The 24,163-nt window shown below is 31.8% G+C and overlaps 2 protein-coding genes across 3 annotated transcripts in view; one reads left to right on the top strand and one right to left on the bottom strand.

Annotated features, from left to right (window-relative positions):
* LOC144841296 (uncharacterized) overlaps nucleotides 1–17,034 on the bottom strand; it is a 29,026-nt gene extending 11,992 nt beyond the window's left edge. The window contains exons 1-4 of the mRNA XM_078697578.1: nucleotides 16,846–17,034; nucleotides 1,659–1,753; nucleotides 1,170–1,334; nucleotides 365–537 (exon numbers count right to left, since the gene is read on the bottom strand). Coding sequence (XP_078553704.1) covers nucleotides 365–537; nucleotides 1,170–1,334; nucleotides 1,659–1,753; nucleotides 16,846–16,888 — 476 coding nt within the window. The 5' untranslated portion in view covers nucleotides 16,889–17,034. The remainder of the gene's footprint in view (nucleotides 1–364; nucleotides 538–1,169; nucleotides 1,335–1,658; nucleotides 1,754–16,845) is intronic.
* Nucleotides 17,035–18,369: 1,335 nt separating this feature from the next.
* LOC144840819 (uncharacterized) lies at nucleotides 18,370–19,928 on the top strand. 2 transcript variants are annotated; one of them, XM_078696858.1, is made up of 2 exons: nucleotides 18,370–18,661; nucleotides 19,238–19,928. In XM_078696858.1, exon 2 carries the CDS (start codon nucleotides 19,240–19,242, stop codon nucleotides 19,882–19,884), a length of 645 nt encoding a protein of 214 aa, XP_078552984.1. In that variant the 5' UTR covers nucleotides 18,370–18,661; nucleotides 19,238–19,239; the 3' UTR covers nucleotides 19,885–19,928. The 2 variants fall into 2 exon arrangements, with proteins under 2 accessions (XP_078552984.1, XP_078552985.1); XM_078696859.1 differs by having other exon boundaries at nucleotides 18,371–18,478.
* Nucleotides 19,929–24,163: the final 4,235 nt, after the last annotated feature.

Below are 24,163 nucleotides of genomic sequence, written 5' to 3'. Positions count from 1 at the left end.
TTGTTTGTTTACATAGCAACGATTATTAGAATAATTTTAATTGATAGTATTTTTAATTTAATAATTATTTTCAAAGTCTCAGAAGTTATCTATACTATTATTATTTGTTAGACCTGCTATATATTTTGTACTAATATTTAAAGTATTCTAAAGCAATGATTGATCATGCGAGGATGACCTTTTGACCTAAAACTCTGGTGTTTTGCTTTTGGTGTGAAATAAAAGGGGTATTAGATAGACAGTAGTTTACCAAACAATTCTCAATGAACTAGAATTTCAATAGAAACATTTACATAACATTTATCCTTTTTTTTATTGTAGCAAAGTTGTTTAGTAAACTATTTTTTGTTTACTAACTACTAACCTAAGAGTTTTCTTGGATCTTTTGAGACGGTCTATCTCATGTACGATCCTCGTTTCTTCTCGTACGGTAAAGTGATTCTTTTCCAGCTGGTACTCTAGCCTCTTTATCATAGACTCTAACTTATCAATGGACCTTGCAGGCTGCCTTGCCTGTTTTTTTGACAATTCATCACTCTGAAAATATATAATAATTAACATCTCAATAAAAGTTTATTTTCCTCAATTAAGTTGTGAAGTTTTCTGAAGTCTTTCCATGACTGCATTTGATTTATATTCTATTCTCTCAAATTGATCAGACAGTAAATATTGAAGACACCTTTGAAACCCAACAAAGTGTCCCCCCTTAATTTGGGGGTCCTTAGTGTTATAACATATTCATCTGCAAGTGTCCACTGAACAAGGGTGTCCCAAAGGAGGGGTTCTACTGTAGAAACAAATTAATTTCTCAGAAACTGAGAAAAAACGTGACAAAATGCATAGAGCGGAGTTGTGGCTTGGTGCTTATGATGCTTGGCTACCACTCCAAGGGTTCTGGGTTCAAGCCCCGTCACATGTCAGGATTTTTTCTAAGGACAAAATTACTCCTCTCCTCTCCCAAAGACTTGTAATAAGACTTTGTTTATGTAGAGCATCTTGTATGTGAACCTCTGAGGGTCCTTAATGATCAGCAATTGCTGGATGGATCACCCTCAGTAAAAAAAAAAAAAAGCAGCAGGGGGTGTCCCATTCAATATTTTAGCATGGGTTTCTTTGCCAACCCATGACTTGTAATTAAATAAAGAAAACATTAAATTTGTTCTAAATACCTTTCTATTGATGGCACTACTCATAACTTTAAGCCGTTCATCAATTTCTTTCCTCTTTTTCATCTTATTTTCTTTGTCTTCTTTTAATGTATTTAATATATGCGTTTCCTTTTCTTGTGAACTTGACGGGCTGACATTTTCAGCTGAGTGTACCTTCATAAATTTCTATGTTTACAATGTTAAGAACAATTTATCAGTATCATTTGTTACGTGTATATCAAGAAACACAATCAGATGTTTGTGTATCATGGTCATATTCTGAATTGGGGAGGAGGAGAGGTAAGTCTCCTCACCACGGAGGGATATGAGGGGTGTCCTCTGGGTCTCCAGAGGGAGATGAAAGAGGATGTCCCGAGGGAGGAAGGGAGAGAGGGAGGGGGAGGTGACCTTGAAATTAGAAAACAAAATCCTCCTGTATCAATGCCTTTGTACAATTCAAGATGAGAATTGTACCAAGTAATAAACTAAAACCTTCAATATAAAGGATACAATTTTCTGCTCCAGAAGTTGTATCCTTTGGACGAGGGCTTCAATTTGCTGATCACATGCTTTTTTGCTAGGTGGGTGAATCTTTCTTCTTGCATCTGAAAGAAAATAAAATTGAATTTCTTAAAGTTATCTAAACAGAATTTCAAACCACCTGTATAAATTCATTCATCATCATAATCCAATTCATTGATTATTTCTCATTTAATTTTTGTCATATCTATCCCAATCCTCATAAAGCTTGGTTCCCACTAGAGACTCAACACAACGAGGGATTTGACTAATCACAAGGGATGGATTATTCGAACTGTCGCTTGTCATTGGTCAATTCGCTTGCGTTGCGTCTACGTCCTTACGTTGCGTCCTAGTGGGAACCAAGCTTTAGTACCAACCCAAAACCAAAATAAAAACCATCAACTTTTGCAAAATGCAAGATAACATAAAGCGCAAGCGAGTTGACATGACAAAGTGACATTCTGATAATCCATTGCTTGTGATTGGTCTTGCGTTCTAGTGGAGACCAAGCTTTAGTATTTAAAATTCTTTAAATCAGACCCTGCCAATGGGTTTCTAAATCTTGGAGAATTAGGACAGACAAAAAAATAATACAACAGACAGAATAATACAACAGTAGATGGTACAAAAGAATTAATGTACAGTACTATATTCTAACCATTGCACACAAAACCAAGCTTGATTACATTCTGTATTCTTAAAATCAAAATTCACCCATGCATATAATACACACGTATACCATAAAGGTAATATACTACGTATCTACTATTAATTATTATTCAACCCATCAATGTCACTGACACTATATTAATACACCTGGATGCTAATTGTGCAACAATTACATTATGATGACATCAGCAGTTATATTTGTTGACATGCACCATGCATTGACTGCTATGCTTTAGCCTACCACTAAATGAATCATCACGCTTTACAGTTTCTGATTGGATGATTACCTCCTTAAAGCCAATTCTAGGCATGTCAAAAAGGTTTCTACTTTCATGGTACATAACAATGGTTAGAAACGGTAACACCCTAATAAAGTAGATCTAGATGTCTATTGATATCAATTGATATTAATTTTAGACAGAGTCTATCAGTACCAATAAGAACCAATGCATTTTGCTCAGAATGAGAGGTTCCTACACCCCTGGTTATAGTTTCTCAACACCTTTGGCGCAAATAATTATTAATAATAATAATAATATTTGCACAATAAGGGGAAAATTCATCACAACGTACAGTAGACTGTTAAGCCTATTTACCAATACTTCCGCTGAAAAAATAGCGGTGTAGTGTAGTGGTTAACATGCTTGCCTTCCAATCTCAAGGTCCAGGGTTCGATCCTGACCTGGTCCAGGGTTCGATCCTGACCTAGTGCCAGGGTTGTAACTCACAACTCTTTTAACTCCACTCCCTAAGCCTCCAATGAGACTTAGTTTATAAGCACAATAAATTATAAAATAGTTGGATGAATAAGAACCCTTTTTTTTTTAAAGGAAGGATCTCAAACACAGATTTTTAAATTATACTGGCACAATCATTATTAACAAATGTACACTCTACAAACTAATTGTACTACTACTATGTATATATTATTACAAAATCTTTACTTTTGGTTGAAAATACAATTCATGTTATGTGTTATCTTATGATATGGATAAGTACAGTACCTACCAGCACCATCCATGTTGTTATAATAAATAATGCCTAATTAATTCAACAAAATATTACATAATACTTAATTAATAGTTAACACATTGTATTAAATAATTTCCAATTAAATACAACCAAAAAACAAGGATCCTACGATTTTATTAAATTTATTATACACACATTTTTAGAGCCAAGTATTCCAAAACTGGACAGCCTGTGCTGACCCAAAATGTCTTTGTGTTGTCAGTATGACGAAACGAAAAGAAATAGTGACGGTATTACGTGGGAGTGGTTCCACGAGAGGGCGCTATAGCGGACTGTCCAATTTATCATGGAGGTGAGCTACCGCAAAATTCTTCTTTTCGTAATTGTTTCGCACTTCGTGGAAAAGGGCTTATGTCGGGTTTATCCAGGTAAGCAGGCACGATATAGACTGTCTATTTAAAAACAGTTTTCAACTTTTAGAAAAAAAATGTTGGTTGGTTATTGAGCAGTGCATCAGGCATGCTTCAACTTATATTTCACTTGATAACCAGGCCCTCAGCCTAAGGTTTGTGGCTTTGGCACAAAATGCACCCCACCTTATACACAATGCTGGATCCGCTCTGACCGATGACCGTTATGTTCCATTCCCTTGGAATTTCCATCCCTCCAAGTCGCAGATTTAGGGTGCGGGCGGAACAGGCTTTAGTTTCCTCCCCACCAAAAAAGTAGAATACGGACTACATATTGAAAAGAAGAAAAAGAAAAAGTAGAATACGGACTACATATTGAAAGCAAAACAAAACACTATCAAACAATCAACGCCACACAGAACACGCATTTTAAGATACTGTATGCAAAAAATAGTTACATCTAGTCACTGTGTTTACTGGCAAAAAAGTATGTTCATTTTGCTGATTGCTGCAGGTGATACATACAGCGCCAACTCGACCAGTGGGAGGTGCTATTTTATCATGAATTTTCAGGGGATAATTTGGCCAGTGTAGCATAGCAAAAAGCTATACAAACCAACTTTAATGCTACACATTTCTAAAATTGTGTAGCAACAAATATAATACAAAACTATGTTTCTCGACTCAAAAATCATTTTGATTAGTAATATTGCTAAACAAAATTTTTAAATGAAATTTACAATTATCTAGGGTTTTCATTTACCTAAATTCACTTCATTCGACTATAATTTGACTAAATAAAACTCATTATTTAAAGTAAAGGAACACACATCAAATGCCTACTGTTTTATTTAACAGGATTTACCAGGGTTTTTATTATGTATTAAGTTACTTTTCAATCTCAATCTATAAATCTATATCTACAGTACAATAGGTTGGGTTTTTGTTTCGCCTACTGTACTTTCAACTTCAAACAAAGGATGACATTTAAAATACAATTCTTGAATCAAAGTGAAATTGTTAGAACTCAACAACAACCAAAAGACAAGACAACTGAAGGGAAATATTCAAGTTTCAACCTATTGTAAAAATTATACAATTGTTTATGCTTAGATTTCTACCTGTCAGCCGTTTTTATTGTTTGTACTTTTCTCAGCAACATGATTAAACTCATTATAAATAAGTAGGTCAGCCCTTTCAATACAGCTACAGATGAGTAACACTTAAACAAAACAGTAAACACAATAGGTAAAAGAAATACTAAAGTTCAAGAGGAATGTGAAAATTGTTTTTTTACTTGAAATATTTTTATAAAAATATAGTTTTTTAAAAATATTTTTACTTACTATACTAGTTAAAATATTAAGTTTTACTTGATCATTTATCCACAAACAAGTTTTAACATTATTATTTACCTACAAACTCAAAAGTTTTTACTGCATTTTTTATTTACTACTGTAGTTTTAATTTATTAACAACAGAATGTCTGGATAAACTTTTTTTTTAAAGGGGAAGAGAAGAACAGGCCCTTTGAATCCACCTATGTTTAAGTATAAATATCTGAGGTATGATCAATTAAAAAGTGTTTTTTATTTATTCACCTACGCTGCACGTATACAGTCACATATTTGTTAGCACCAATGTACAGTAGTTTTGATCATGGTACAATTTCAAGGGCAACATACTTATTTATTTCCGCTACTAAACTAAAACAGGAAACCATTTACTGTACACAGTACAAAAAACGGGCATATTATAACACACGACAAATCAGCTGAGACAATAAACCTTTGGGTTTGACTAATTTCAATCATTTTTTCCTACTAGTTCAATAAATAATTATAGTAAATGTAATTAAAGTATTAAATTGAGATATTTTTTTCTTATTTACTTTCTGGAAAGTTACAGATCATTAAACCGTGTTTCTCACAAAATTAATAAGTATGTATTCATTTGAATGGATCGTTTATTTGATTTCCTTGAATAAACGCCACGCCACATTCACAATACATACTAATTCTATTTGTAGTATTGTTGTATTGATTATCTACAATATTTACAAAGCACTTTGATACAATTAGTATTGTGTTTCCCTTTTTTTCATATCAAAGTTGTATTTGAGTAGGGCTATATGTTATCAATTTGCACTTGGTCATGTTTTTTTTTTATAAGATTTAAGCTTCAAAGAAGTAAAAATAAAATCATGAGCTCTTAGAAAATATTGAATTACAAAAGTGTTTTGGTGCAAGTATGTATTAGAAACAAAGACTGACAATCGTCTGTGATACAAGTTGAAGACGGCATGATTTGAGAAAGACGAAAGAGATCTGGCCATTAAATGCCACTCTCAAAAAAATGCCTTTCTATTGAATCTCTTCTGACACCGACCCCACTTCTGTTCCCTTCCTTCAACCAGAATATATTTTCAATACATTTTATATTTCTATAACTATTAATAGTCGAAGTAAGTCATGTCTCGGGTCCATCTACAGTTGCTGTACAGATAGACTTGTTCATTTTTAGTACTTTCTATGAATTGAATAGGTGGCTAGTTTGTGACAAGAACGCTAGTGTTGATCATACCCAGTACCATTCCGTCCCAGTATCATTCGGGAAAACACCCCAAACTGCCTTACAATGTGTACCACTGCACTGTATCAGTATATGAACCTTGAACTTACATAAAAGAAGGAAATAGTATTTAAAACCTTCAGATGTTTGATCCTGTCATACACAGTCAGTAAACAATAATTCCACCCACACTAATTGATTTTATAACAAACATTTTCAATAATTTACAATAAAACTGAAAGTTCTTAACCTCAGGCTACAGTATGGACATTCCTTTATTTGTTTTTCTTAAGAATTCTATTCATTCAATATTTTTATTATTTAGTACAATTGTATATCCTAAAAACAACCATTCACACATTTTTCGGGTTTGTCTTCATACAGTACCTGTTCTTATAAAATAATCCAATCTCTATTCTGTCAAAGATTAACATTATTTTGTATTATTTAACTAGACTATTGTACATTGTATGTAAAAACCATTCACACATCTTTTGCTTTTTGTTATCATACCTTTTCTCATAAAATAATCCAATCTCTATTCTGTCAAAGATTAACATAATTTTGTTTTATTTATTACACTATTGTACATCCGTTTAAGATCCATTCACACATCTTCCCATTTTTGTTTTCAATCTCAAATAATCTAAAATATCCGATCTGTATTCTTTTAAAGATTAGGATTAACATTTATATCGTTTAGTATATTATTGTGCTTCTAATAAAAAATCATTTACACTTTCACTTTTATTTTCAAATTGTCACAGAATAATACGATCTCTATTCTGTCAAAGATTAGGATTAACATTCATATTTTGACATTTATAATTCTTTGTTTTGTTAGCAGAGCACATCAACCAACCACCCTCAATTACTGTATTACTAACAATCATTTTATACTTTTCAAAGAAAAGGGAAAGAGAAACTTGCTGAATACAAATTGTGCTGAATAAGGATGTCATTTTTATCCCTAAATTTTTAGCCCTGATGAAATACAATGTTTGTTATTTTTCTCCATTGTTCCAATTGTCCTTTTGTTAAAATTGAAACAATTAATTCTGCAATTTTTATACAGTAATTTAAAGCCAAATAAAGAAAATGTTTCATCCATGATTTTTTAAAAGAGTCTTTACTATTATATTTATTATTTATTTATATTTATTTCACCATATTCCAGTCAGTGTAACTTTATTTTTAAAGTTTATATGAGACTATACTTAAAGATTTACCACCCACTACGTACATTTATATATAAACTTTTAAAATTATTGTTTGTTTATTTATTTTATCTACATTACATTTACAATAATTACCTTTTCCAATACAGTTTCAATACCCGATACTCTTGAAAAAAATTCTTTGAGTTAAATATTGGTTCTACCGTAATAATAATAATTTAGTTTTCTTTAGTTTTTGTATTTTGTAATGTAATTTTTATAACTGTGTTTATGTATAAAATGTATCATTTTTATAAGTGTGTGCTGCTAACTCTAAAGCATTGTTCGAATAAAGTTTAAGTTTGAGGCTACATAATTTGATGATAAGGAGGAAAGGAAGGACTGTGAAACTAACACTATTTTATGTGGCCTTATTAACGACATGATGTTAAAAAGACAACGACCTTCTAGAATTATTGCATCAAATTTTTCCACAATAATATTAATGATGACTCACTGACTCACTACCCCTTTACAATTTGCTATGGACTGTCTGAATATTTTCCCTTTTTATCTGGTGTAAACCTTGTACGATTTGAAACCACTTGCAAGTCCACAAAGCATTTAGTGATTGGAATGTTTCTAATGTACCCAAATAGAAAAAAAGAAATGGAACCCACCAGGCACATAACATATTGTATTTGTTACTGTATATGCCTTCTATTCTCTTTGTCTATGATTTAAATAGTTTAATTATATTGTTTTTCTTCGATTTATTAACGTTTTCAGCCCTTGTGCTACTGTTTCTATATTTTTATTATATACCAAAATAAAAAAATATTTATTTTTGGGGTTTAGTATTATTTGTGTCATGTGGATGAACAACAAACACATTTTTTTACATGGAAAATTATCACAGTAGGAATTAGGTTTATACACAAGGTAGTAGGGTGATTCAGAGAGATATTATAGTTCACAATGGGTTGGGTAATATTGAGGTATAGCACAAATCATTCAGTTTATTTTTATTTTTGAATGATTAAAAAGAGGTTGTGACAGTTTTAATATGTTAACCATACTACTATTTGTATGATATTCAATTTGAAAAAAAATAATCTTTCGACTTTATTATCTAACGGTAAAGAAAACCGTGTGTTCATTTTTTCTGTTTCATTGTTTCTTATTTCCAATAAAAAAAAAACAACTCTCAGTGTTTAATTGCAAAACAACATATGGTTTAACATATTTTTACTTTTGGGGAATACTAAAAATAATGATGGAAAAAACCATGTTAGTGACAGTGTACAGTACTACAACCACGGAAATTCACAGGTTTTAATGAAGCCTCATCCATTGGCTCATATCCCAAATGTTGGCATAATGGCATGCCATAAACACAACGATTTCTCAATTAAAAACAAAACCGGAACCTAGTGTTTTTCATCTTTTTAAGTTTTATAGTATGATTAAGAATAATTTATTATGATTACACAACATGTTTGAACTTAAACTGGGATGATTAAATTATATAGGGGAAAGACATTGTGCTATTAATAAATGATCAAGATTTTAGTTGTAACATGGAAATTACAAAATTTGTTGAGTTGATCCCTAAAAAGCTTTCCTTGTTGACACACCATAAGTCTACTACAATAGTACAGTACAGTTTAATAGTTTGATCAGACTACTACTACTGTATAAAATCATTAATTCATAAAATATATAGATGCCTAGACCATGGAGGAATTTTCCTCCATGCCTAGACTAAAGTTTGTGTCAGTTTAGATTTTGGAGAGACAGTTTTTTAATGACCAATACATTTGAATGGTGGCCATGTATTAAAATGGTTTTTTTATTATCAGTTTAAATTTAGTTTAATGATATCATTGGAGAACAAAAAATTTGTTAATAATTGACTTTCAATAACTTTTAAAATACTCTGTTAACTGTAATTAAATACCTAAATGAAAAACCAATGTTAAAGTCCCAATCGAACATGCAAACTGTCTACCTTAAACCAGTATTAAAAGCAATTGAGTGCATTCAGAAATGTGCAATCTGCCAAATTATGTATCTACATCGAATAATATACTACAACTGATTATAATAATTATACATTAGTATACAATAATGAATGTTTATTATGGTACAAATAATGGCATGAGGTGAATGATGAAAGGTTATATTTCAATCTAAATAGATTCCTGTCATTTGAATCAGATTAAATAAAACTTAAAGGTATGCCTACATTTGATTCACATTGATTAAAAATGAAACAGTAACATATGTAATATTAAATATTATATTAATTGAATTTTATAAATACACCTACTGTAGTGTTAATCATGTCAACAACCGACCAAACAATCCTAGGCCTAGAAAATTGTATTAGATAAAATGATTTCAGTTATCATATTTTATGAATATAATAATCAAGAAAATCTGATTTTTCTAGTGTACTACTGCATTGGCAATGTACCTTTATGGTTAATTATTAACATGCCTATGAATACAGGCCCCTGGGACTATATTTGGTCATACAGTACTAAAGAATACTGAAAGAATATACTAACTTAGTATTAGTATTTTTTTTTTCTTCCAAACCAATTACAATACAATGCATGAAATTTTAAAATATTTGCTAAAAGTACTATTAGTTCTACTAATACTTAGCAATAAACCTAGCAACATACAGTTACCGGGTATCTAGAACAAATAAAAATAAAATAAATCCATTTGTTCAGTGTGAAAGTCTTTTGGGCACAAATTGTCTGTATGCATTATACTGTAGTATGAAAACTAGAGTGAATAACACTTAACACCCACAAAGGTCAATACTGAAGGAAACTGTCTTGTGATTTCATTAGGAAAATATAACCTAATTTTAGCACATTGGGTTTTCCTAACAAAATATAAGCTGTTGGAAAATTGCTCAACTTTTAGTAGGACTTTAAAATTATTGTGTGCCTTTACAATATCTCAAATAAAAGCAAATTTTGGACTGAAGGTTAGAACAATTACAGCATTTTGCAAGGGTACTATTGAAATAATACTCATGAAATATTTAATGAAAGACCTAGTATGAATATGAAATTCAGATCTCTATAATTTTTAAAGGACATTACTGTAGGTGAATAATTCGATAAATCTCTATGAATTCTCTTTCTAAGTCAATACAATTTAAAGGAAAATATTTAATGAAAGACCTAGTATGAATATGAAATTCAGGTCTCTATAATTTTTAAAGGACAATACTGTAGGTGAATAATTCGATAAATCTCTATGAATTCTCTTTCTAAGTCAATACAATTCTCGAGACAAGAAACTTGATTTCTTCTAGAGAAGACCCCAAATGATGGCTTATTACCATGTTTTCATTTAAATAATGTACAAAATATTATTCTGTTAAAAAATATGCCATTGTTGAACAAATAAATGTTTTTTTAACTTGAACTTGAAAGGAAAAAAATATTTATTGAGTTAACTGAATAATATTTAAGGGAAATATTTCAATTAAGTGCGATTGGTGAATACGGCCACAGGGCTCAAAATTCACAGAGAAAACTGGCAAACATTTTCTACTATTTGAAAATGTTAAAATTTTAGTTAAAGTTTTTGTTTTTTAAATTAGTTATTTTTTAGTCTCTAGCAAAGTTACTTTAGGCTTGATCTGACAATGTCTGTCAATTCAACCGTGTGTATTTAATTTAAATATCCAAAGGCAAATTACTGAAAAAATGACAATGCTGTGGGTATCAGTGGCTGGATCTCAATGGAGATACAAAAAAAAAGCGAAAAGCTAAATCAAAACGATAAAGTAAAACCGCCAGAAAAGTTAGCAGAGCTTTCAGGCAACACTAGCCCTAAATATTAGCCTTTGACTCTAGTTAGGTGTTTTAGATTTTGGTTTGCTACCATTTGGATAAAAAAGTAAATTTCTAGACATGAAAATTAAATAAATAATGATATAAATAAATGCCATAGACTAAATAAGAACAAACAGTACTATGAAAAAGTTAACATAATTTAAAACTAAAAAATGTAAACAAGTTTCCTCACAGAAAATACAGTTAGTACAGATGTCGCTCACTAATGAACAAAAATAATTACTTTAATAATTTTCCAAAAAGCAAGCAAAAAATAATTTAACCTGAATGGAATTCAACTTAAAATTTCAAACTCACCTTCTTGCAAACTTGGAAGAACTGAATAAAATTGCCTTCTACGAAAAGACATGGTTTTCTCAAATGCAAAATCTCAACAATTCATTAAAAAATGATGGTAAGATTAGTACCAATTGTCTAACACTTATGACAAAAATTTACTGTCGAATGAAAAGCTACAGTAGGTCAGCATTACACTATTGTATCACAGCAAATGAGCACACCGTTTGTCTGTTTACCATGGAACTTTACTTTATATACTGTATTTAACAAGTAGCTGGAACATTCCATTTAATATTAACGAGCTATACAATATAATCAATATTTTCTTCTAATTTCTATTCTAATTGAAAGTACTAATAAATATAAATAAAGTATTGTTTGTTTGTTATTATTAATAACAATAATCAATTATCAACACTTGGATAACATGGAAATAAATATCAGTACTAGTAAGTAATAGTAGGTAGCTTAAGTAATAGGAATGAACCCTTCAAAATAATGGAATAATCCATCCAATTTTGCTTACGAAAGCAAATTGAACTTTTTAAGTTTTAACAAAACAAAATACTTTTGGTTAGGTAAAAATACTAAAATAATAACTGCGTGTTAACCTTTGGCTGATTTTGATATTATGAATGTGTAGATAATATTACTGTAAGTACAGGCCGTTTATTTTGAGGTGAGTGATCGCACTCACCTAACACACTCCTAAACTGCTCTTGAGGAGTGTGATTTACAACACACTTAAATTTGGTAAACTTCTACACACCTGAATATATTGAGGAGTGCAATTTGTAGCACACAAACAGACAAGGCCTGTAAATAACTAACAAAAAATACTAAAACAAAATTTTGTAGAATCAAAAAAAAAAATCTTATTTTATTGAATTTCAAGATACCTCAATAAATTAGTGATAGAATATGGGCAATTCCACGGTAACGGAATTACAATTCACACTGATTTTCGGCCTTTTTTAACCAACCCACAAGATCTGGGTAAACTTTGAATAATAAATTTGATATGTTTGTGTAGTACACATACTTACCAATCTAAAACAGTCTACTTAAAAAAAAATAAATTACAATGTCTTGATATTCTGGTAACTTTTATTTTGGTAACGGAATTACACAGAAAATTGATAATTCAATTTTTAACTTGAAACATGTGATTCCGTCTGAATACTATAAACAACTGAAGATTATGATTGGTATTACAGTGTAGACATAAGATGTGGCTAATTTATGAATACAAGTTTACTTCGGATATTTTCATAGTTTATCTGCATTTGGTTAGTTTTGTCTGGTAACGGAATTACATGACATGGTAACGGAATTACGCGTCTGATTATTGATTCGAATAGAACATCAAATAATAATTTTGTCTATGTTTTTTAGTGTTCTCATGGAACTTTAACAATGATTGATGCCCATTTAAACCAGATTTTATAAAAATCATCATATGAATTGGTTGGATCTACCTACTATAATAATAAAAAAATGCGCCCATCTGTGGTTCACAGAGCTTAGTCAATATATGCATGATCTGTCCACTGTATTTAAGTCATCTACACTATAACTAGAAACAAAATGTTCCAAATTTAAAAATTTTAACAAATTGAATTGTGAAGCTTAATTCTCATTGTCATATTCAAGAGCCTGGCCAAAATTTCTCTAATATTATTCTGGCCGAACTGCCTAAAACTACCCACTTTAATAAGCTTAGATCGTCAGTATCACTATTGAAGTTTAACTAGCTGTTGTATACACTGTACTACAGCCATCATCAAACTAATCATTATTAAATATAAGTTTATTCACTACTGTCATCAGCTTTATGACTATCAACCTTCATCAAACTATTTTGATTCAGATAGATCCTTAAAGTGGTGCCCGTACATAGGGAATGAATTTGAATGATTTTAGTATCGATCGGAAATATAGTATCTACCGTATACTATACTATGACTCTATATACTATGGATTTGTTTTGGAATTGGATTCATTATTTATTAATTAATTGTTAATTAGCTTCATTTAGAATCAATTTATACAGTACTAAGACATATGTAGTGAATTAAGGTATATTACTTTATGCATAACCCAATGTAATTCCGTTACCATGTAATACCATGTACCAAAATTTAATTATTATAATTTTATTATTATTAGAGGAGACATAACTGGTTACTGATAATGATATTGGTTTAAGCATACCTAGTATTAGGATAATATAAAGTAATTTAAGTTTTTATAAGCATTGGTTAGCTTATAGGAAGTATGTTTTATAAACGTTTTAAGTGATTTTGTGCATCAATAGTAAATTTCTACTATAAGTGACTCCATGGAACTGTTTTGGCCACTAGGAATTGGATTTATTATAAATAATCAATTAATTGTTGATTCCCTTCACTTAAAAACAATTTTATGTGATTACAGAGACATTTATAGTGAATTAAGATACATTATTTTATACCTATACCCCCATGTAATTCCGTTACCAAATGTAATTCCGTTACCGAATGTAATTCCGTTACCAAGTTTTCCACAAAACTAGAGAAGACCAAACAAAATGTGTAATTGATATAGGTAAATGGGCATACCTAATAAGAGAATTTAAAGTAACTCAAGTTTATAAGCATTGGTTAGCTCACAGGAAAACTTTAATCAATTTTTTGGTAACGGAATTACAAACAAATTTACTAGAAAATGAATGATTTCTTATAGAAAGTGGGAGATGCGACATGAAACTTTATATTAATATTAGTGTTCTAGAGACCATGAACTCAAATAATTAGAATAATTAAAGTCAACAAGGATTGAGTTAAGTACATAGTTCAGGATTGTCTAATTCCAGCTATTTTTCCAGTTTCAAATTTCAAATTACACATTCGACAAGGCAAGCAATTTTTGAAGAAATGTGAATTAATAAAACAACAATTTTAGTTGGAACTAAATTCCACACATATTAGTAAACAAAAAATAACACTTAAGTGTAAGTTCATGTAGATTTAAAAAATGATGATTTTGGTCTTCCAATGGAGAATTGCCCATATAATTATTTAATTAATCAATTTAAAATTATAATTAATTCTGAAAACCAGACTTGTGCACCAGAAAATAATACTCCAAAATGTCCAATGTGACTAAGAAACAATTCAAGAGGGTAAATGTGTAGGGTCTATTATTATTGAGGGGGTGGGCTTGGGGGACAGGGGGTTGGTTCATAATTTGGAAATCTCAAACTACCTCAAACCTGACATGTATTATACATGTCATATACTGTTTTTGTTTGCAAAAAAATCATTTTAAACTATCCTAAGCTTACAATCGAAAAAGTGAATCCCACCGTATACACAAAAGAAAGCTAGTTAGTAGTATTCCTTAGCCAAGGGCCTTGGGCTTCAAATTTCCTTGAACCTATCAGGACACTGAATGCTACTGTAGTATAGGGAAGACTACATGGCTTAAGACAAGTCTAGACTTGAAGAAAGTTATAAAACATGTTTGTTTGTTTACTAACTGTTTGATGAATTATTATTGAAATTTAGTAAATCAATAAAATTCTAAAAAGCACAATTGTAATGTTTGACATTAAAATAGATCTCTTAATTTATTGCATACTACTATTACTACTGTATTTAATAAAAAAAATAGCAACATTTGAGCCGACTGTCCATACTGGTACATCACATAATGGTCAGCAAGGTTATACAGTAGAAACAAAATATGTAAATTGGAAACTTATCCATTAACAATTATTTATTTCACATGTTCCTAATTATGAATGAACAATAATAATTATAGTATGTTATAAATATATCCACAATCAAGGCTATGTCTTTTATTAAAGATGTACAGTATTGTCCCACAAAAAAATGAAAGTGTAGATTAATTAAATCAAACTTGGAATACTGGTTATTTTGTAGTTTTAATAAATTTAATCCCTTCGGTAAAAAAAAAGAATGTTTTCTCATATAAAATGACAAAATAAATAGTCAAATTGAACCAAAAACTGGCAGCCAATTTGACTATTTTTTGCTTTAAATTACAGTTTTTCAAGTAAATACATTTTTTTTCTCGATTCAATTTTTGTTCCAAGTGAATAACTATTATGTGACATTAAAATGACATGTATTCAACAAAAAAATGTTAACAATTATTTTTTCAGGGGGACAATATGTCTTTAAGCACAAATAGTGTATGTCTGGCCCTACATTGCACAACCCCAATTGCAACAACTCGCTAGTATAATAATATGAGCAAAAAAAAATCATTTAAGATACTTTTAATATTGATTCCATCATTCAGTTATTGCCTTTTTTTTTTATCATACTATACATTCATTACTAACCATAATGTATCACATTGAAAACAAAATAAATCACAACAAATGATTTGACATCATTAGACATATTCAAAAATAAATTTAAAGTTTAAACTAGATTTAATTTGAAAACATAACATGGCCATAAGGAATATACTGTACTCTGAAAAATTGAATTAGCTAGATGAAACTGATATCAAGATAATTGACGGAAAAGGAAGGAAAAAATAAATAAATATTTGAATTCTCATTCAAAGCAAGTTCATAAAATAAATTAAAAGCAACGTCACACCTTTGATATTGGAAAATATGTGTCGGTGTGTTGTACTAGCTTTGATTTATCAAAACATGTATAGTATTAGGATGTTCATGAATGGATATGGAGTGTGGAAGGTTGTGATGATGCAATGATGATGGTTGCTGGAGTACCTGGGCCTAGTGGACGGTAGTAAACTTGTTGTATTGTAGTGGTGCAGCATGTTGGTATGGAGTAAATTCAGTAGGAGGGGGAGAGTCTAGAGACCCACCAGACCCCTGCATCCTACTACTACTAGCCTAGGCCTACACACAGTACACACCATCATGATGAAGTTGTTTATTATCACACACACAGTAACTTTTATTGTATTGCTTTTACCATTGAATAGAAACTAATAAATGTTGAATTATTAACTATTTTATTAATCAATTTAGGCTAAATGTTATTATTTAATTAACTGATAATTCATAATGGTTTGTTTAGGCCTAATAAAGTAGTATTAAAGTAGCCACATCAGACAATATTCCCAGATAACCTAGGCTAGCTTAAACTGTCCTAGGGATAGCCTGCTAGCCTAGGCTAGGCCTAGCTATTCCCAGGCAATGATGCTTTACGTTCGCAGTACACCCACCCAATCAGCAACTTACCTTCTTCGTTTCTATCATCCTTATGTGTGACACTTTCAGCCATTTTAACGTAAATTTACAATTTACGCTAAAGGCTAAACACAAATTTAACAATGCGAGAATTTTGCATTTAATTCCAAAAAACAAACAGTTTCTACTTCCTTCGGCGGCCAGCAGTCAGGCCGTCGTTGATGTGTCGTCGTACGTCGTCGGTGGATGATGTGTCACGGAAAAAGCGGCGATATCAGACGAATCGTCTATCAATCACGTGTCGCGCCGCCTTTAAAGTTGCTTAGTGAAGCGAATCAACCAAACTAAATACAGTAGGCCTACATACTGTATAAATTCGCAGGTAATAACATTTAATATTGGTGCAACTAAATAAATAACGCACAGAATCAAATTTAATATTGGTGCAACTAAATTTTGATTACTGATTGAATTAATTTCACATTAATACATGATTAACTTGTCTTGATTCATGATACTAAAACTATAATTAATTAATATATTATCATATATTCGAATTCGAATAAACGCCCGGGGCGTTTATTGTTCAGTAGGTTTTTTTAGAGGGGCGTTTATTCGATGGAGGCGCTTATTATGTATAAATACGCAGGTAATAACATTTAATATTGGTGCAACTAAATAAATAGCGCACAGAATCAAATTTAATATTGGTGCAACTAAATGTTGATTAATGATTGAATTAATTTCACATTACTACATGATTAACTTGTCTTGATTCATGATACTTAAAACTATAATATATTGGAATAAACGCCCGGGGCGTTTATTGTTCAGTAGGTTTTTTGGAGGCGTTTATTCGATGGAGGCGTTCATTCGGGGGAGGTGTTTATTTTTTTCGGTGCAATATGGTAACATGGTATGGCCAAATAAGTACCCCTATGATAAAATACAGTAATAAAAAACGTTTATTCGAGGGAGGCGTTTATTCAAAGCGGCGTTTATTTGAATAAATTACAATATTTATTATACCGTATTTATTTATATATTTTTATTTATTTTATTATTTTGTGACCGTATTATATGTGTACAGTACATAGGCCTACAACTAAACAACCCACCCAAACTAAAAATAAACTTGACATCGATGTCGCCGCTACTCCGACACGAACTCAACAAATGGGCTACCACCCCGCAGGCCTACTTGTAAAGAAACGGGGGAGAAGATATTATGTGAGAAGGAGTTCTTATCCATACATTAATTGAGTAGATTTAAATACGACTTTGGACAGTCCGAGTTTTATCGATTGAACGTCTTGATGCGCTCGATGATGGATGATGTCATTCAAAATGCACACGTGCGTAAGTGGTGCACAAGGAAGTAGGGCGTACCACCGGCCATACTCTAACTAATCCAAACCATTTCAATTAACAATAGTGGGATTTTGTATCAATGAACAGAGTGATAAATAGTGTTATGCTTCACAAGTTTTTCGTAAGCCAAAATGAAAATGGATTTTAAAAATATACAATTCTGCATGATTCGGCAATTCAGGAGACAATGTTTTTGACATGAACACATATAGGATGTATTGTACTATTAACGAGTAAGATACAATATAATATGCAAAAGATTCATAAAACTCTGGAAGTGTGATAGGCCTATACCAATTTGTTACCTGAAATTGTAAGTATCCACGGAGGTTGGCCCAGGCCCCATAGGCCTCCTAAAGTTAGTCGAATTATTTCTGTCTTCACCTGTAGGAGTCGCGTTCAGGTCAAAAAGATCAGAATGGCTTATGTGTTATAGAAAGTCTGCTAGGCCTAAAGCTGTTGGATTTGTTTTCATCAATGAAATACGAATGATTGGGTACGTATGTATTTCAATTATTAGGCCTTATGCTTGGTTCTATGAGACGCAAACGAAGTAATTTTTACGAAGCATCACAAAAAGTAAAGTTCGATAATCATCATCTTCGCGCTGGAAATTCGAACCAAGCTTTTTACAATCACGGGAATGGTGGAAGGAACTGTTCCCTCCCCACACTATAGTGTATCCCAAAAGGGACACCCCTGAGTTCGTTCCATTTCACCTATTCCCTCACCGTGCCTAAGTTATTGTTTGCTTGCGCAAACTCGGGGACTAGGCTTAATGGAGGCCTTTTAGTCTCTAGAAAACTTTAGGAAACATTAATTGTGTTTACAAACTTTGAGTTGTTCGTGTCAACTAAAGTTTGCTAGTGCAGAGCCTAGTCTGAGAGCCTTAGCAAACTTTAACTTTTTGATTGAAAGTTGGTAGTGATACGACTTCTGCAAACTTGTCTTCTGCGGTTCGTTCCCAAAGTTTGTCAACTATTTAGTAAACTTTGGAAAACATTTCTTGTCAAACTTACCGTCACCAAAATTTGCCAAGTGTAATGAAAAAAACTTTTTTTTTTCTACATAGAGATGTCTGAACTTGTTGTGGTCTTGGTGGTAGTCGGTGCCGCCTCTGTTATTGCTACTATATTAGTCATTTTGTTCTTTAAAAAATGTTGGTGGCCGTTTGTGAGGCAACGCCGCTGTGCAAGACCAGAACCACGTCAGGTTGGTAGGAATGTGTCCGTGCAGGACGACATGGTACTTGTACAAGATGTAAGGCTACACTCAGGTCATGGGATTTGGATAATGACATTGGATAATATGTGTGATAGTAACATAGTTGACTTGCCGTCTTTATCAGCCGAACAATCATTACATACACATTCTAATTATGTACAACACAATGGAGGCTTTGAATTCGATAGACAAGACATTGCTGGACCACCCAGTTACTCACCCTCAGTACCAACCGAACAATCATTAGACCTATATACAAATCATAGTCGAAGCAGTGAAGGATTTGGGAGCCAAGATATTGCTGAACCCCCCAGTTTTACTGGTGATTCGTATGTTGAAAACTTACAGAGTGAAGATTCACCGTATGAAGGACCACCTCCTCCGTACACCCCACGTAATGTGCTTGCGCCGCCCCAAGATACATGGAGCATTTCGGTACCTACTTATGAAGAGTCGTTGCATCACACCATTCCGTACAATAACGATTTTGTTTGAAACTTTTAAATATTCTATCACCATGGATTGATGATGAATATATAATATATATTAAGAAAAGTTGTAATAATTAGAGACAAATAAAAAAGTATATTCTTTGAGATTGAGATGATTGTTCACGAATTAAATGGCTTCTCTCCAATAGAGGTCATAATTTGTCCGCTTTTCGATGTTATACATGTTTCTTTCCAATGTCCTATCCTAACTTATTTCTCCATGGTCGTATCGACGTCATTGTTGATGTTGAGTTCCAAAACACGCGGGCACTGGCATGGCAATAACATAGACCGGCAACAATTAACCAATCGGCGAAGTCGGTAACTCTTGGCAGCCCAACAGATTCATAGAAACTTGTTTGTGACCCGAGTCAAAAACAAAATTTGTAATTATTATATAGAGAAATAAAACAGTATAATCTTGATTCAATTCACGTCGATATAGGAGGCCTACCGGTGGATCTATGAGCGACTAAAAATGCAGTTATCGCGTCTAACAGCAAAGATAATGTACTGTAGATAAGCTTTTCTTCAAAAGCATTATGTCAACGCTTTACTACTATACCATCAAACTTTTCGGCCTTCACCAGCAAAGCCCATACATATTTTTTTAACGGAGAAAAATCACTGTTTTTAACCAAAAAACTCCAACAAAATGTAGAGTTGTCTACAGTTGAATCATGGGAAGGGCTAATAAAATAATCAAGTTCAGCCCCTAAATGTGTACCAACAATTCAAGATAAATTATCTACCTGTGTAGTTTAGACCTAACGCAAAAAAATGCCAACAAATTGCCTGTCAGACAATGGGTTTTAAATTTGAAGCCGTGAAATTGCTTATTCAAAGTCTGATTTTATTAACCTTAATTTTCATGTCTTTGGGGGATTGTAATTAAACATTACATCTTTAAAGATATACTGTTCCCTAAACAGCCATTTTAATGTCACAAAATAGTTATTCACCAAAACGGGATAGAAAAAAAAAGTATTTACCTGGAAAAAAATGTAATTTAAAGCAAAAAATACTTAAATTGACAGACAATGGTTTTGGTTAATAAAAAATTAGGCCTAAACGTTTATTTTGTCTTTTTATAAGTGAAATCATCTTTGTTTTTTTACAGAAGTGACTCACTTTATTCAAACTGAAAAATGGCCGATTTAAAGTCTGATTTTATTAATCTACATTGAGCCTAGGCCTATATATAAAAATAAAACAAAGTTATAGTTTCTGCCTAAAAACAAGTACTTTCGACCATAGGTTATCATATCAGGTACATCACCAGTACGTGATGATGACCTATGGTCGAAAGTACTCGTACAATCAATATTTTATTTTGAGGCAGAAACTATAACTTGTCTGTTTTATTTGTATGATCCTGCCTATGCAGCAACTATTTCTTTCTTGAGCTCATATATGTGTTAACACCAATATATGTTGTTGTCTGGCCGTCTATTACTCTTTCATGCTGTCTCTGCGCGCACCCGTAACACCCGTTTGTAGTTGTCATATTACACAAAGTGACATTGTATTCTTAGTCGCGTGCAACTACAGCTCACTGTGTCGGTCGGTTGGTCGGTCGGTCGGTTGGTCGGTAAACACTAACTTAAGCACGTGACTGCAGCCATGTATATGGCCTTGTTCCACAGCAGCTTGACTGTAGTTTTTATTCTGTTAAAAATGTACAATTAGATTTTTTTTAAAGATGTATTGTCCCCCTGAAAATATAATTTTTAACGAAATTTTTTTTTTAATATGCCATATTAATGTAACATAATAGTTATCCACTTTCACCAAAAATTGGATCGAAAAAAAATGTATTTACCTGAAAAAAATGTAATTTAAAACAAAAAATGGCCAAATTGGCTGCCAGCCAGTGGGTTTTTGGTTGAATTTAACCATTTATTTAGTCAATTTATAGGTGAAAACATTGGGTTTTTTTTCATTTTTTTTTCTATGGAAGTGATTAACTTTATTAAAACTACAAAATAACATATTCAAAATCTGATTTAATTATTCTTCATTTTTCATGTTTTTGGGGGACAATACATCTTTAACGGAAATAGAGAAACACTTCAGTATAGAGTTAAGAATGTATTTAAAAAAACAATATTTGATATCAGTACTCCGTTTTAATGAATAACCTATTAAAAAAAAGACTGTGGTACGAAATTGTTACATTATTATAGGGCTAAAGCAATAAAATGGAATAACAATTATAGCGTATTATTTCACCGAATCAAACACTTTTGAAAATGTTGAGGAGGTCGATAATTAACGATTACGAAATGTACTATATAGTCAGAGATAAATGCATTTCGCAATTACAGTTAATATAGAGCTCATCTGGTAAAGCTCTGTCTAAACTATCAAACTTTATATGACAACAAAATGTGATGTGCCCATGGACATGGTGATATCACCACCATATTTGGGCATATCACTACCATATTTGGGCACATCACACACACAAACTAGTTTGATAGTGCAGGTACAGGCATGAATTTTAAATATAATATCTGGTTAATTGTACATAAATCAAATATTTGTAACAGAAATCAAGACGAAAAAACATGAATTTCCCTTAATATGGTCAAATACAAAACTAGGCAAAATTCTGCCATAAAAACCAGGAAGACTTTTTTTCAGTAGTTAGGTAGTTAACCTAATGTAATAAGATGTCTGGTGACTTCTTAGAAGGTGAAAAAAGATGGTGGATATACGGTGGATAATTTTTGCTATAGCATGAAAATAAAAATCTGAAGTTGAATAAAAATACCAGAAATGTAAAATTCAAGTTATATTACCTATATTTAGTCATCTGATAACATTTTTTACCACACCGTTTAGTTTTCATAGCTTTTTAAAATGCCTCTCTATTTACAAAATTTGTGTACAAAAGAATAGAGATTTTACTGTGTAATTTGAACTATCCCCCCACTGATAAGAAAGTGCTTATTTTCAACAAGCTCGTGTAACACAAATAAAATCCCAAAAATTATGAAACATAGGGGAAACTATAGATCGATAATTATTGGAATGTATGATCAATAGACATTTTTTGCCCGCAGATGCATGCCTTTAAGGACAAGCATTATTGCCTTGGCTTCTCTCCAATTTCGAGTTATAACAATTTTGACGTGGATGTTTTACACACTATTGTTATAAGGCAATATATTGTAGCTTGTCCTTAAAGCCAAGGCCATTCAACTTTATACATAAAACAAAGAAATATTTAAATAAAAAGAAAACTTTCATTGTAAAGGTTATTTATTTAATACTATTTTCCCTTTAGAATGGTAATGGTCATTTTATCATCATTGATGTGATATATTTTCAATTGTTTTATGTTAGTTCGATTAAAGTTAAACTTTATTCAATTAACCATGTTGTTTTGGGGGGTTTTTTTTGCTGCTGGTGTTATCTACAATATCTATAAGGTAGGCTATACTTGCCTTTGGATTTATATATATGAATACAGGATTAGGATTATAATATTCACAGCGTTTAAAATTACCCACTATTTAATTAATCAAATCACTTTAGATTAAGTTACTACAATCATGAATTTGATTATGGTGATTACTAAGCTTTCTCTTAAAAATAAAATAGGTCCAAGAGTTAGAGACGAATGTCTCTTTGACATCCAAAGGCAAGGAATTCCAGATCCTCACAAATCTAGCAGGAATGCTAAATTTACCCGAATCCGTACTTGTTATATATTTGGCTTATATTAGTTTTAAGTGAAAACTATTTTTCCCTTTAGAATGGTAGTGGTCATTTTATTTTTATTTTCAATTGTTTTGTTTTGTGATAGTTCGATTAAAGTTAAACTTTATTCAATTAACCATGTTGTTTTGGGTTTTTTTTGCTGCTGGTGTTATCTACAATATCTAAGGTAGGCTATACTTTGGTAAATGGGGTCTCTAGTCGAACTTTAGAGGGGTCTGCCAGGGCCAAGGCAGTGTACAGATAGTCTGTAATAGGTCATTTGGTATTGCTTACAATGTGCTAAATCATATAACATTGGCAGTGGTGGTATCTACAATATCTAAGCTGGGCTAGTTGGGGTGGGGGGGGGGGGGGGGTTTGGTGGGTCTCTAGTCTAACTTAGAGGGGTCTGCCAGGGCCAAGGCAGTGTACAGATAGTCTGTAATAGGTCATTTGGTATTGCGTACAATGTGCTAAATCATATAACATTGGTTGCTGGTGGTATCTACAATATCTAAACTGGGCTAATTGGGAGAAGGGGGTCTCTAGTCTAACTTTAGGGTGTCTGGCACTTG

The sequence above is a fragment of the Antedon bifida genome, chromosome 4 (genome assembly GCF_963402885.1).
Source record: "Antedon bifida chromosome 4, ecAntBifi1.1, whole genome shotgun sequence".
Classification (NCBI taxonomy): domain Eukaryota; kingdom Metazoa; phylum Echinodermata; class Crinoidea; order Comatulida; family Antedonidae; genus Antedon; species Antedon bifida.
The sequence above is the reverse complement of the archived record's forward strand: the minus strand, read 5'-3'. Positions and strand labels throughout refer to the sequence as shown.

Excerpts from the sequence above, each read along its gene's own strand:
- LOC144840819 (XM_078696858.1), top strand. The coding sequence starts at position 19,240 with ATGTCTGAACTTGTTGTGGTCTTGGTGGTAGTCGGTGCCGCCTCTGTT.